This window comes from Schistocerca serialis, chromosome 6, assembly GCF_023864345.2.
Source record: "Schistocerca serialis cubense isolate TAMUIC-IGC-003099 chromosome 6, iqSchSeri2.2, whole genome shotgun sequence".
Lineage (NCBI taxonomy): Eukaryota > Metazoa > Arthropoda > Insecta > Orthoptera > Acrididae > Schistocerca > Schistocerca serialis.
In genome coordinates this window covers 170071136-170086007 of record NC_064643.1, presented here as the reverse complement: position 1 = coordinate 170086007, position 14872 = coordinate 170071136, and the positions used below count along the sequence as shown (strand labels likewise).

The 14872-nt window shown below is 42.1% G+C and overlaps 1 protein-coding gene across 1 annotated transcript in view; it reads right to left on the bottom strand.

Moving 5' to 3' along the window:
* Positions 1-3463: 3463 nt before the first annotated feature.
* The window catches only part of LOC126483782 (uncharacterized), a 61181-nt gene continuing 49772 nt past the window's right edge, over positions 3464-14872 (bottom strand). The window contains exon 3 of the mRNA XM_050106940.1: positions 3464-4052. Coding sequence (XP_049962897.1) covers positions 3770-4052 — 283 coding nt within the window. The 3' untranslated portion in view covers positions 3464-3769. The remainder of the gene's footprint in view (positions 4053-14872) is intronic.

Here is a 14872-nt window from a genome sequence, read left to right as displayed (position 1 = left end):
ACGACCACCAGGCGGCAACAGCGTCACACCCTTAGTTGTGGCACCAACCACTAGATGGCACTCCGTTCTGTGAAATATGTGGCAACATGGTCCGAACGCGTGCAGCTTTCCACCATTTGGCATCTGTGAAGTACAGCTGTTTCTGACATACCGGTGGTAGTGGATCTAGTCGTCATGCCGAGGGCCTGTGAGTATATCAACTGTGGAAGGAGTAGATGGACAAATCTTGAGCTAAAAATGTTCAGATTTCCCGTCAAAGATAAAGAAAGGTCACGGGAGTGGATTTTAAATTCAGGTAAATCAATAGATTAGTTATGAGTAAGAATTAATAAAGAGCCCTAAGCATTCGATCCTATCTAAATTTTGTCGATCTTGTATTCTGATATAATGTGGCAGCCCTTCCTGTACAAGAATCATAACATATAATTTTTAAATGAAATCTTTGCTGCCATTTGGACTTTTTTAAACTGTTTATTCACTTCACTATCGTAATTTTGGCTGTAGAGGCATTTTTGTGTGCAATGTGAAAACTGAAACAAATATAAGATATGGATAACAAAATGCAAAGCGTAGTGTGGTAACATTTGGTAAACAATTTAAGAAGCATTACCTTACAAGACCTTTCCCTTGGTACTTGAAAATGGCTCTAGAGCTGAAGTCGCAACAGTGAAATAAATGAATAATAACCGTCATCTAAATGCTAGGTCATCGGTCCCTCTAAATCCGGGTATATACTAGAGCGAACAAAGTGAACAAGTGTAAAATCTCGTTTACACTGCTGCAAACGAGTATTCATAGATAATTCGCCAATGTTCACTGCCATTCGTTTATACCTGTGAACAAGCGTTTATACTGGAATGAAGGGAGAAGAATAGAAGAGAACGAGCATAGCATGCAAACTATAGACGCTGCCTATTTTAATTTTTTTTATCTGTGCGCTAATAATCCTCACAGCTTTCACTAAACAACACTGCTTATAGTAACAGGTCTGCGCGAGTGCGGATATCCACAGTAATAACTGTGTTGCAGATAAAAGCGTACATCTGTTGCGAATATTTGCGGGTTATCTTTAAACTGTACAAAGAAAATTTTTAACATAATTATTGTTTGCCGTCTGTGGCTCTTCAAGTTGACACCGCCAAAACATGCTCGAAAAACACGCTTTCACTTGTATATTATCGCCTTTGCAGCCCCCTTTCAACAACAATCCAAAATTCATCATTTTGTGCCACTCTTATATCCTTTACGATAAGTTACATGCAAAGTAAAAGAATTTAAATTTGAAATGAGTGTCATTGAAATATGTCCAGCCTTAATTCGCATCATAATCGAGTGCGGATTTTGAAAACTTTCTAGTGTTAATTTGCACGTGGAGATCTTTTTTTCCACCATAATCCATATCAGAAGAGCTTTATAGCAAAGGGGAAATAGACGGCATGGAAAGCGAGTGTAAAACCTATGCGACTGCAATACAGTCTACATTTAAACAGTAACTCGTGAGAAATGTTTGTGTGTTACTTTTCATTTATTTCATTTCGCATATGATTGTGAGAAGTATCCTTACAGAAGGTTTGTAGAATTGCAGGAGATAATCTACATTCTTCGATTCTCAGGAAAAACCACAGCCGATCATGAGCTACAGTCAGCTGTGTGACGAATGCATTTCGCGCGCAGCGCTCTAGCCGAATGCAAATCAGTGTCATTCACATCACCGAAGATACAGCGTTGCCAATTCCGCGACATGGACAGGTCAGTTAGCATTGTAGCGTCGCCTGCGACATCTGTTGACCAACTGGAAAACTATTTTTACGGTTGCCTGTTCCGCCGTAAGGACGGTCAATCTGTTTCTTACGTGATCTGGGCTGTCATCATCTTTAATATTACTAAGACACTTGCACTACCATAAGAAGAATGTGACAACAGAAGTTGGTGATCCCCTACTCCCCTCCAACTTTAGTAGTGCCTCTGGCAGATGTAAAATCTGTTCATGTTGCTTGGAAGAATATGTGTCAATAACTAATCAGAATCTTCTGTATGATTGTTCGTAGGTGGGAGGCAGTTGGAATCCTGTGAACCACACAACAATGTGACATTAGTTTTGACTGAAACACCTTTTCATGGCTAGAGAACAATACACATATGCTGCTCCAAGGTTCCAGTTCATATCTTAAGCAATGTACATGCTCTTCAAATGTCTTTCAGTCACATAGGCCTCAATCTCTATTAAGCAGTTTCCATATCCACAGTGGAGGAATATTTTACTCATCTGAAATACTCCGAGATGTAATTAAGCCATTGCAGCAGCTAGACATCATTTATGGTAACTCTCTCAGTTCTGAGGTCAACACAGAAATGCTACCCTTATCCCACACAAAGATCACTGTCAAGGATCATGGCTTCTTTGACCTGTTTTGGTGTCATCTTGGAGTACCTTCCCATTTCCTCCCATATTAACAGTCTCTCAGGTGGGAAAACACTGTGTGAGTGACAGTGATCCAGTGTTGATACAATGTTTCATTTTCATTGGTACGCTTTACCACTCACCAAACTGGATTTGTAGGCATCAAAAATTCTGCACAGAATATGGAACACTCACAAATGTTGTTCCTAAGGCATATAAGGTCTATTTGGAGACAGTTACTTTGTCCACAGTACAGACTGTGGAACAAATGCAGAGTAAATCTTAACTGATGGAGTGGCAAGGAGGTTAAGCTCTCAGAATGGCTCAGCTATTTGTATGCAATTATTCCTAACAATGAGCTGTGAATGTTCACTGCATTGTCTACTGAGGTCTACATCTGACAGCTTGTGATGATTACAAATGCTCATGGACCACACTCCACATAGCTACCTTTGCATTCCACCAAAAAGTATAAAAACCTTGGAAGCATCATTGCTGCCGGTTACAAAGCTTACAGTGTTGTCAACAACCACAACCAGTCAACTGCCTGTAGATCACTTTTCTATATTCAACACAATCATTTAGTGTTACTGGCGGGGGGGGGGGGGGGGGGGGTCAAAGAGGTGGGTCGGGGTTTCCCATGCTTGCAGAAAATGATCTACACTTCCTGCTTTCCTGTAAGAACATAATTGTACACTAGTTTTTACACAAATACTGCAAACATGATAGTGAATTGTCAGAGGGTTTTCATTTGTTTCTCTTTGATTACAATTATTGCTTTCTATGACTGCTTGACATTTGACATTTCAGCCCAAGCAGACAAAAAACAGAACTAACATAATTATCCTTCAAAAGAACTGCATTGTCAGAATACAAAATTTTTATAGAGACAGGGTGCATTGGCTACAAAATAATAACATAGCAGCAGATTTTAATAAAATTCAGATATTAGTATTTAAAATCTATAGTGTTCAAAGGAGCATACCAACCAATCTTTTGCTATACATATACACAAAATAAAAATTATTGTCAACATGAGATCAAAAGTAAAGAAATTGCACATACAAAGCACTAAGAAAATGCTATTTTTCAGACATTAATACTACAGGTTTCAATAGGTTTCAATACAAACTGCAGCCACATCTGGTGAACGAACAACTGCAGTTTGAAGCTTTCAGAGTCTTAGCCCTTAATCAAAATTATCAATTTACAGCACACAAAGAAATATAACAAAAATAGAATCCACATTTTTAACTACTGTTACAAAATATGGTAGAGACTGAACTGTGTGATGATTATTTAGATCATGAGACATAACTGCTCCACTCAGAAAATGTATGTATTTTCTGGGACACAAACAGCTGGAAGTCACTCATAAATATAGTGACCAATTTCTAAGTCTGAAACTAAGTTTTCTAGTAGTATTTCTATTCTCTCTGTGCACGTGTTTAGCTTGGAAGAAATTTCAGTCAAGTTTGAAACCTTGCTTTGAAGGTTTGCATATTGTTTTCTTGCATCTTCTACTTTCATCCTCATTTTTTCTACCTCTGCTTCTTCTTTTTCTACTAGAGCCACCAACTCCTGTTTCAGTTGCATTTGTTTCTGACAGTCATGAGAACGTATGTCATTCAAGCAGTTCCTTGACGGCAGCCTGTAATGGCAAAGAAAGAATTAAGCCAGAAAACAGAATTTTATAGCTAAATTCGACAGACTGTTTGCTGTTTCATTAAATTGAAGAGTTGAAACTATTGTCGTGAGCAAAATTATAGTGTGAAGAAGCAAGGAGTTGGGAAATTACATATTTTACGAGAAGAAAGTACAGAAGCAATAAAACTAAAGAAAACACACAAGGGCAAAGACAATCAGGCTATACACATAAAGTTATCATACATTTACAACTATTTCTTTGGGTTCATCACTCAGTTTGCTATTAAATGCAATGATGTCTTTCAGATACTTTTCATTCTGCTTTTCTTGTGTTTAAGTTACAGAAATACAGAATGTCCAGGCAGTACTAAGCTTCTGCTTCAGTCCACAGAAGAAACAAGCACAGAGTGGGAGAGATCAAAAGTCAAACACTGAGAGCAATTAAAAACTAAAATGGAGGTGGAGGAAAAACAGAGAGAGAGAGAGAGAGAGAGAGAGAGAGAGAGAGAGAGAGAGAGAGAGAGAGAGAGAGAGAGGAGGAGGAGGGAGTCAGGGCGAGGGAGAGAGGTAGATGTGAGAAGGGGAAAGAATAATGTAGGTAAAAAAGGAATAAAGAAAGTAACTCAATAAATAAAAACTAAAACAGAAAAGAAGGGCAATATATATAAGCTAGGTCCAGGAGGGTATTGAGATGAGAGGGGATTTTTGAGAGCAAGTTCCCATTTATAGAGTTCTGAGAAACTAGTATTGAGTCGGAGGGTCCCCATAGACCATGTAGTGTAGCAGGCACTCATGTCCTTTAAGCTGCTGAGCATGCTCGGCAACTTACTACTGGGGAACCTCCAAGACTAAGTGAGTGGGTGCTTTTCACAGGTTTCACAGTGGGAACAGTTGAGGGTTAGGGGCAAGGATAACAGTGTGGGATTGTCAAATAGTTCGACAAGGATACTACAGAGTTTAGGAGGGTGAGCAGTATGCATCTTGGGGCATGATGAGCAAGTTTTAGCCTCAGCGGAGTAAAATATAATATTTATTGTTATTGTGCATGGGTATTCTGCATGGTCGTCAGACCACTCAGTGACTGAATGCTCAAAATGTTAAAGATGTGAAGGAAAAACACGGGAACCATTTTCATTACAAATGGCCAGATATTGTTATGTTAAAGCCTGTCCCATTTCTAGAGTTTTAAGTAGGATAGGTGGCTTTCAGATATGTTGTGGTAGTAGCACTTTGGTTGAGTTAAGGGAGTGTGGCCCAGCTGGTGGCCTCTCTGCGCTCAAACTACGGGGAGAGGGTCACCCTGTGAGGATCCTGTATCCTCCCACATCAATATATCTGCCATTCATCTACAACTACATCTACAAAGATATTCTGCAAATCACACTTAAGTGCCTAACAGAGGATTCATTGAACCATCTTCACAATAATCCTCTAGTATTCCAAGCTCAAAAAGTGCAGGGAAAAAAAATGAACACTCATATCTTTCTGTATGAGCTCTGATTTCCCTTATTTTATTATGATGATCATTTCTCCCTATGTGGGTTGGTGTCAACAAAATATTTTCACATTGAGAGGAGAAAGGTGGTGACTGATATTCTGTGAGGAGATTCTGCCACAACAAAAAACGTCTGTTTCCCAAATCCCGTATCATATCAGTGACACACTCTCCCTTATTATGGCTGAAGCAGATAAAAAACCAAATTAATATAATTATCCTTCAACAGAACTGTACAGTCAGAATACAAAATTTTTATAGAGATAGGGCACATGGGAAGAAAAGGGGGTACATTTGTCATTTGGCCGTAAACTTGCCAATCTGCTTCCTCACAGAGTGTATTTTATGTTGATGCAACTACCGCTATTTTACCTGCATCCAGCATTCCAGAGTAAGCGCTACCTGTTGACAATGCTTTCCATTATTGCTTGGCACAAGCGCTTAATGGTTGAGTCAGTGCTAAAAGGGCAATAGAGTACAGATGATGTGCATGCTGACATTGCTCAGATATACTTCACAATTTGATTTCAGTATAATTATTTGTGTTGCATTCTGTTTGCTTTAAGGTTTCAATGCGAAACAATCAACGTCATATGGTGGCATGCAGAATATTGGTAAAAAAAAGTGTATATACAGTTTGTGACCTGTTTTTAATCGAATCTGTCATTATCAGGTCCCTCATAATATCAATAAATGAAAGAAGTATGAGGTCTGTCCAAAAATTCTGGAACACTGGTAATTTCATGCGAATGGTGTGTTGGAGCGACATGCGGTTGGCATCCCTGCACACACCTGTGTATATGTGTAACTGCTATAAATTTCATTATTGCATGTCTGTTACTTGTTCAGTGCTGCGTCGAGTATGATGATCTGGGTTGAGGGGGCGCTCAACATCATGGTCATCAGCATCCTGACGAAAAGTCAGCATGCAAATCTCATGGGTTGGGATGACGGTTGTCCCCACGTGCAGAGCAGTTTATAATGTATTAAAATGTGCTGCCCTTCCCCAGCAGTTTAGGGATTAGACCTGACAGTTCACAAAATTTCACCACTCTTATAACACTGGTATCGACATCAGCGAGGATGGTGGGCAGATCTCCAGCGAGACTGAGGGCTGCCCTAATATCAGTATATAGCACACATAGCCACAATATGCTGAACTGAAAGTGGCACGCCACAAACTTCACAGAGGTGGATCCTACCGCCAGAGGAGGAAGCCATGTGTGAAAGGGCTCTGCACGATGCACAGTCTGGTGAGCAAAACCTCCTTCCAGCGGCAAGGCTGACAAGAAGTCCGCCTAGCCTTGGTGGTCGATTTGAGCGACCGCAATTTGTTGTCTGTCACCTGCAACCATTCAGTCTCCCACTGACGCATGATGCATCTGTCACAAAATGAGATGATGGTGTGCAAAGGGATGGGACATTGATAGACAGCACTATCCCAACATGCTCCCTTTGCAGCTTTGTCGTTGCCCTGTACCTCAATGTGGCCAGGTTCCCAGCAAAAATTCACCTCCTTGCCACAGTGTTGGAGCTGCTGTAAAGAGTCATGCATGAGCCGAATCAGCAGGTCTACCGGATACATGTGGTAAAGCACTTACAGTGCACTAAGAGAGTCGGAATAGACAAGAAACCTTGAACAGTGATCTCTGTGAACCCTCTCCAGTGCCATCAGAATGCCATTAACCCCACAACATAATTTGTAAATTGTTCTGGAAGACACAATTTAAAAAACATATCAGGGAAAACAGCAGAACAACCAAGAGCATTCTCCTGCTGGGTTCCATCTGTATAAATAATGATAAAACTGTGGTATGTACTTAAAACAGACGAAAAAAAAGCTGTAAAAACAAAATCTGGAGTGCAAGTTTTCTTGTACTGTGTCAAGCTTAAAATCACTTTGACCCTCTGAAGACGCCAAGGCAGCAGTGCATTCCATCCCTGGTTGTGTATTTTGATGCCTGAAAGATCCGGATCCTTGAGACAATTTGTAGCACGTATACCAAATGGCTTGTCGTTCAGAGGTGGGTTGGACCACTGAACAAAATGTCAATGACTGAGGTGATACTGAGATTTTCAGCACCTGTCAAGTCAAAAGGATATGTCGCCAAACTGAGAGTGGTGGTTCACCAGCCTCTGCACACAGACTCTGAAATGGGCTGGTCCGAAAGGCCCCAGTAGATATCCGAATGCCCTCATGGTGGACAGCATCTAACATCCTGAGGTAGGAAGGATGGGCTGATCCATAGACAACGCTGCCATAATCTAAGCATGATCAAACAAATGTCCTATAAAACTATAGGAGGTAGGACCTGTCTGCTCCCCATGTTTTTCTGCCAAGGCATCTCAAAATATTCAATGACTGGAAGCCCTTCGTTCATAGGTCTTTCAGGTGTGGAAGCCAAGTTAATTTTGAGTCAAATAATAAGTGCAAAAAGTGCACAGTGTCTTGAAAACAAACTATTGTCCCCCATTGTCAGCACTGGTTGGTAAATCTCCAATGAACATGGTTAAAACTGACACATGTATTCTTCTCTGGTGAGAACCAAAAACCAGTTGTCCAGGCCCAGGGGAAAGCCTCTTAATAGACAGCTGTAGCTGCCTCGTCATCATCGTAAGATCAGAGGAAGAGTAGAAGATTGCAAAGTCATCCACACACAAAGAGCATTTGACACGGCTTCTGACTGCAGAGGAAATGCCATTGATAGCAATTGTAAACAATGTGACACTGAGGACACAGCCCTGAAGCACCCACTCTCCTGAACATAGCAATCAGACATGGCATCGCCAATGCGATAACGAAAATGCCGGCCTGTCCAAGTAGTCTCCAGTCATGAAGTTGGCGAAGAACGTTGTATCTCCAAGTAGTGTCATATGCTTTCTCGAGGTCAAAAACACAAAACAAATGGTTTCAGCGTAAGAAGGACTCCTGTCTTGCTGTCTCCAGCAGAATTAAGTTGTCAAGGGTGGAATGGTAGCGCCTGAGCGGCTCAAGTGACCTCGGGACTCGAGAAGCCAGATGAGGCGGCGGTTGACCATGCGTTCAAGAGTCTTACCCATACAACTGGTAAGGGCGACAATCCGACAACTGTTAGGGGGACTATAGTCCTTGCCTGGTTTCCAGAATGGAATTAGTATTGCTTCCTTCCAAGTCGTGGGGTTCTGTCCATCAAACCAAATCTGATTGAAACAAGAGAGGGACTGTCCTTTTGCTTCAGGGCACAGGTGGCGAAGCACGGCATAATGGATCTCACCAGGTCCTGGAGCTGTGTCTCTGGCTGCAGGCAAAGCTAATTCCAGTTCCCACAAGGAAAATGGAAGGTTGTGAAATTGAGCTTCCTCATCTCTGCAGTCCTACGGAATATCTGAACAGAGAGAGCTTGTATGGATGATGTAGTAACAGAAGTGTTGAGCTAAAACGTAAGCCATGTCTTCTAGCATGCCCACCAAGACCCCAATATTTGACAAGGCCGCAAGAGGACATGTACTACCCTTGCCTGAAATCCATCTTATTGATTCCCGAACTTGCGCAGTGGAAGTACACCAATTAACGGAAGTCATGAATTTCTTCCAGGAAGCCCTCTTCCATTCTTTGATCATTCACCTCGCATGTGCTCTTGCAGACCTGAAGGCATGAAGATTGTCTGTAGTTGGACAGTGTTTGATGTTCTGCAGAGCTGTTAGTCTGGCCCTGATTGTCAATTGACAATTGTCATTTCATCAAGGTACAGGTCATTGTCTGAGGTGGTTACTAGACCTGGGGGTGGACTCTGCTCAACCCTTTGGACCTCACAAGTGATATGGGCCACCGTCTGCTGCGCACAATCCTTTTGTTCAAAAAAAGCCTGTCGACTGTACTGTAACCAATTTGCCCTTTGTATCATCCATCTGTGTGGTCTCCTATTAGCCACCGTCCTAGTCGGCAGACAGATCCGCACAGGGAAGTGGTCACTAGAATGTAATTCTGGAGCCACTTCCCACTGAACTGAGTCTGCAATAGTTGGGGAATAAAAACAAAGGTCAACGGCATAAAAAGACCCTGTAGTTATGGAAAAGTAGGTCATCTGACCCGCGTTCAGACGGCAGATATTCTCAGAATGAATCATCCGATCCCTGGAGAAGAGCCCCACAGCACATTGTGGGCACTGAAGTCCCCCACAAGGAGGACTGGGAGTGGGAGTGCCTGGAAGAGTTCTGCCAGTGCGTCTGCATCCAAATCATCATTAGGAGGCCAGGCACAAAGAACACAACATGATATTTAAGGGTGTGAGAACTTTCACAGCAACTGCTTACATGGTCATGGTAAGAGGGACAGGAGAGGGGTGGCATCTGTCATCAGGGAAAATAGCCACTCCACCTTTAGCCCTGTCTCCAGTAGTATGTCCTTCCCGTATGTGTGATAGCCCCATAATGCAGGTGTGTCGGTGACTTCAAGATGCATTTCTTGCGAGTAGATGCAGAAAGGTTTCTACCGGATCAGTAGCTGCAACCCTTCCAAATGTGAGCGATAACCATTCAAATTCCACTGCAACACAGAAGTCCCTGTGGAAGCCACTGGTTAGTAATGGTTGTTCTTTGCTTTCTCCCTCGGAGGTAGTGAGTTACCTGGGAGGTCAAGGGGAACATTAGCCAGTTCCTTGCCCTCCGGTTCCTCATATTGGAAGTCCATATCCCCATTAGAAAGGGAGAGAGCTCACCGATCTGAACGTTTAACTACGGCTTTCTTGGACTTAAAACTACTTTTCGAAGGATGTTTTTCTTTACTGACAGGTGGTGCCTGGACTGCGGGGATGGCTTAGTTGGCTTTTGATGTTGGGTAGTTGTATGTGGCTTAGGTAGTAAGCCTATTGCTGACGGCTTCCGAACGACATCAGTTGCGAGTGGAGTGTGTCCCTGACAGGTACATCGATAAGTGCATGTGCTCATACTTGAAACTGTGGTCTGAGGTTGTGTGGAGGCATCACACTCACCAATTGGTGTCTTAAGGGTTGATGCAAAAGAAGTCGCAAAAACTGGTGGTTGAATAGCTTTGAAAGCTTTTTAGCTTCACCATAGGGTATGCGTCTCTTTACTTTCAACTCCTGAATTTTCCTGTCCTCGTTGTAAGTCCCACACTTTCTGTTCCACACTAGGTGATCCGCAGAGTATTTTACAAATTTTGGAGGAAGTGTACAAGAATTGCCCTACTTGTGAGCTGAGCCTCAACAACTGCCACACGTAGCCTTCTCATTACATCCCACAGTGGTATGGCTAAATCTTTGACATTTGTAGCATCGCATTGGGTTAGGAACAAATGGGCGAACCTTAAGGTGGATGTAGCCTGCAAGGATATGTTCAGGTAACTCTTGAATACTAAACATTAGAATAAATGTTGCCCATTTTTCCAATTTGCCATTCACTCTCCTCACATAATTTTGCACTTCCGCGATGCCCATATTTCACACAACTCTACGGGGCCCACCTTCATTATATCAGAGCAGGTAACTACGAACTTACTAAAGTTAAGGGTGTTATGCAACTCAGCCCTGACTGTGTAGTCACCTAAGGCCTTACATCCCAGAAGCATACTTGTAGATATTTGGTTGGAATTAGCAGTTTCAACTAAAAGTGTACCATTACAAAGTCATTTGACACTTTTCAGAGATCCAGCAATACCTTCCAATGGCTTGTGAATATAGAAACGGGATATCTTCTCAAAAGTTCGCCCTGTTCGCTTGATTACAATGAAAGTGTTATGGCACACTAATGACCTGCTCCTACGATTCTGAGACTCTTTTTCGGGAGGACTGACCAACTGAGCTCTCTGAGAAGTGGGTGTAGGTACTGCCTGATGGTACACCTGTCCCATCAGGAGTAGTAGTTTGATGAGACCATTCCATAGGGATCCCATGAGACACTAGGGAAACAACAGTCAGCAGAGGCAGAGTCATGCATGCCTGAGCAAACCTGTCCCAGAGGTTGCCCACTAAAGACTGTTTTACCTCAGCAGCCATTCACTTCATCAGTATGTAGCACACCTTGAGGTTGAGGTTTTTTTAAATTTTTATTTATTTATTTATTTATTTTTATAGAGGTGTGTACTTTCCAGGCGGTGAAGTCAAGACCACCGTTCTCCAAAACACACAACATTCCACTGCTGCATCGCACAGTGGTCGTTGAAATGTGACCAGAGCTTATGGTGACAGAGGACTAGTGGCGCTTAGCAGTCCCTCACTTAGGAACTCTTGGGTCGCCAAGCCCGTACTCAGCAAACATATGCTGAGCCCCTGAGGGGCTGTATTGAGTAGATTGTTGTGTCAGACTGTTTGCGAATTTGAAGATAGCAAAGTAAGAGGAGCGAGCAATGAGTCTGCATTAAATTTTGTGAAAAAAAAATCTTTACAGAGACACATCAAATGATTCAGGAAGCCATACTCGTTGTTAAAAATGGTTCACACAATTTAAAAATGGCCAGATGGAAGTTAAAGGTGCCCATAGTTCATGACACCCTTCTATGTCTACCAACAACACTTATGTCAGGAAAGTCAACAGAATTGTGTGTGCCAATCGAAGACTGGCTAAGAAATTGCATAAGAATGTAACATTTTAGTTGGATCATGTCATGAAATCCTGACACAGCATCTTAGAATGCATCATGTTGCCACCAAGTTTGTTCCACAGCTCACGAATCAGAATGACATTTGCCTCGCAATCTGTGAATAGCTTTTGGATCACACAAATGAGAACAAGATGTTCCTTAAGATAATCATAACTGGCAATGAGACATGGGAATATTGTTATGATGTTGAGGAAAACATTCATTGTTCACAATGGGTCAGGAAAGCTTCTCCTAGACTAAAAAAGCTCATCAGGTCAGGTCAAATGTCAAAGCCACGCTGATAGTTTTCTTTGACTTAGAAGGATTATTTCATCGTGAATTCGTGCCGCAGGGACAAAATGTTAATTCATGGTACTATCGGGATGTGTTGCGATGCCTGCGAGAAAATTTGCGAAGGAAACGGCCTGAAATGTGGCGAGACAATTCATAGCTCTTGCAACATGGTAACGCACCGCACGTTCGCTTCTGTCGGCGCGTGGCTATTGCACAAAAAACGAAATCACTGTGCTGCATCCTCCTCCGTACCTTCCAGACCTGGCTCCTGCACACATTTTTTTATTTCCAAAGTTGAAAACCTGGTTGAAAGGACAAAGATTTGCAACAATAGACAAGATAAAAGAAAATTTTCAGATGGCACTTCATGCGATCCGGAAATGGAGATGGCGTTGGGAGCAGTGTATCAATGGCTGAGGAGAAGCTTGCAAAATAAGCAAAAGGTAAGCAGAGAAAAATTTTGTGGCCAAAATTCTGGAATTTTCTGAATATATCTCGTATAATGTTAACTTCCTGGAGTGAAGACAGGCAGCACTGTTGTCATGTAGCATTTCTACTACTTGTGTTATAACCATCCCTATCCCCAATATCAGCACGGAAGCAGGGAGACTTCTAGTTTATTATAATAACTGGATGGTCTTATAAACTGCAAGGTTCACTTGATGGCTGTTTCAGTGTTTATGAGTAGGACATGTAGTTAAGTGTTTAAGTGTTCCTTATGTTGGCTACAGCTGTGCATCCCACACATATATATGAGCCACTGTCCTGGGCTGCATCGCATTCACACAGTGGCCAGCCAATTTCTTTGAGAGTAAAATCAAGAGTGCACCTACTGTGACCAATGCTATGTCTGCATGGTAAAACTGATTCCCTCTAAGAGGCTATTTGCAAGGTCCTTCATATCGCTGTGGCTCCCTTAATCAGTCATAATTGTTTAGAGGTGTTGTGGTTTGCCGTCTTCTTCAAATCCTCTTAGCGTTCGTTACCTTAGTTGGGACTGTGCGTCATCAATGGGGGTTGTGAGGTTTATAGTTCTTTTGGCCTTTTGATGAGCCAGTTCATTTTCTCTAATTCTCACTTGGCTTGCTATCCGAAGGAATGTGGAATGGATTCTGACAGCCTCTACTAGAAGAGTGTTCATGGGAGTTGTACATAAAGCTCGAGTCACCAACTTCAGACTGATGTGGTCAGGACTGAACAGGTGCAATAATCAATGGACCTGTATGCAATGCACCAATGGCCAGGTGTGACAGGACTTGTGACTTGTAAAATCATAAGAGAACTGTGCAATCTGCTTCCCAGCAATCTGCTACCCAGAAACCGTAGAACACTGGGTTTTGTCATGCAATTCAGTTTAGTTGGTATACATGAGGTAACCATGTCAATTTGCTATTAAGGAGAATACTCTGAAAGCAGTGTATTTCAAAAGTTCTGGTAACTGATTACCTGGGTAGAGCTCACAGCGACACTGTGCAGAAATGCATAAATGGTTTATTATTATTATTATTATTGAGAGAATATCAAACCATGTTTCTGGACCCAGCCTTGTGTCTTGGAGCTGGCAGTCAACAGCATACATTGATGTGGCACTGTAGTGTAGGGAGAAATTGTTGTGTACATCGTTTCAGAGGTACACAACAATACCAAGAGAGGCTGCTACCACACAGGTGCATCAGTCCCCTGGTTCATTTTGAGTTCTGAGAAGCAGTCTCCAGATGGTGGCCACTATTTGGGACCACTTCCTCCTTCCACTGTCACATCCATCAGCAAATCATGGTGTTCCCGGCTGCCAGAGGGAGTGCTCTCAACAGTTGACTACATTGTTCCTAACAAGTACTGGCAAGGATGGAGATCCTTCTGTTGACAGGCAGAATGCTCAGTTCAGTTCCTGAAATGCCACAGTTCTCTAGTTCACCTTGTTCCAACAATTCAAACATTTCCTGCAGTTAGAGTATGGGGCACAGTTCGCGATTTCTGTTCAGAACATAGCAGCCAAAATTTAGAGAGCTAGGACAATCAAACGTGTGTCTGCATAATACTTTCAGTTATAGTGATTAAATTATAGACTGCCAAGAAACAGAAAAGTTATTATAGTTAACTGTATTACATGTAGGACATGAAGTGCCATGCATCAAACTGTTAATAAAGTTAAGTTTTGTATCTTAACTATCGATAAATGTTACTTATTGTGTTGCCACATTCTGTTACAGAGCCATCCTGTAAAGAAGATGTTTAATTATTAATAACTAGCACACAAAATGCTACCCATTTTATTGAACCATAGTAGCAATTAACTTTCATGCTACTGCGGATGTCTGGGCTGAATTAATAGTAAAATTTAGTTACAACATCCCAACAGTCAGGTGTTCAGAAATTCCTGCTACAACAATGTGTCCATGTCTGCTTAAGGACAGAGAAAGATCTCACAGTTGCTGGTCCTGGTATGCAATCTTCCTAC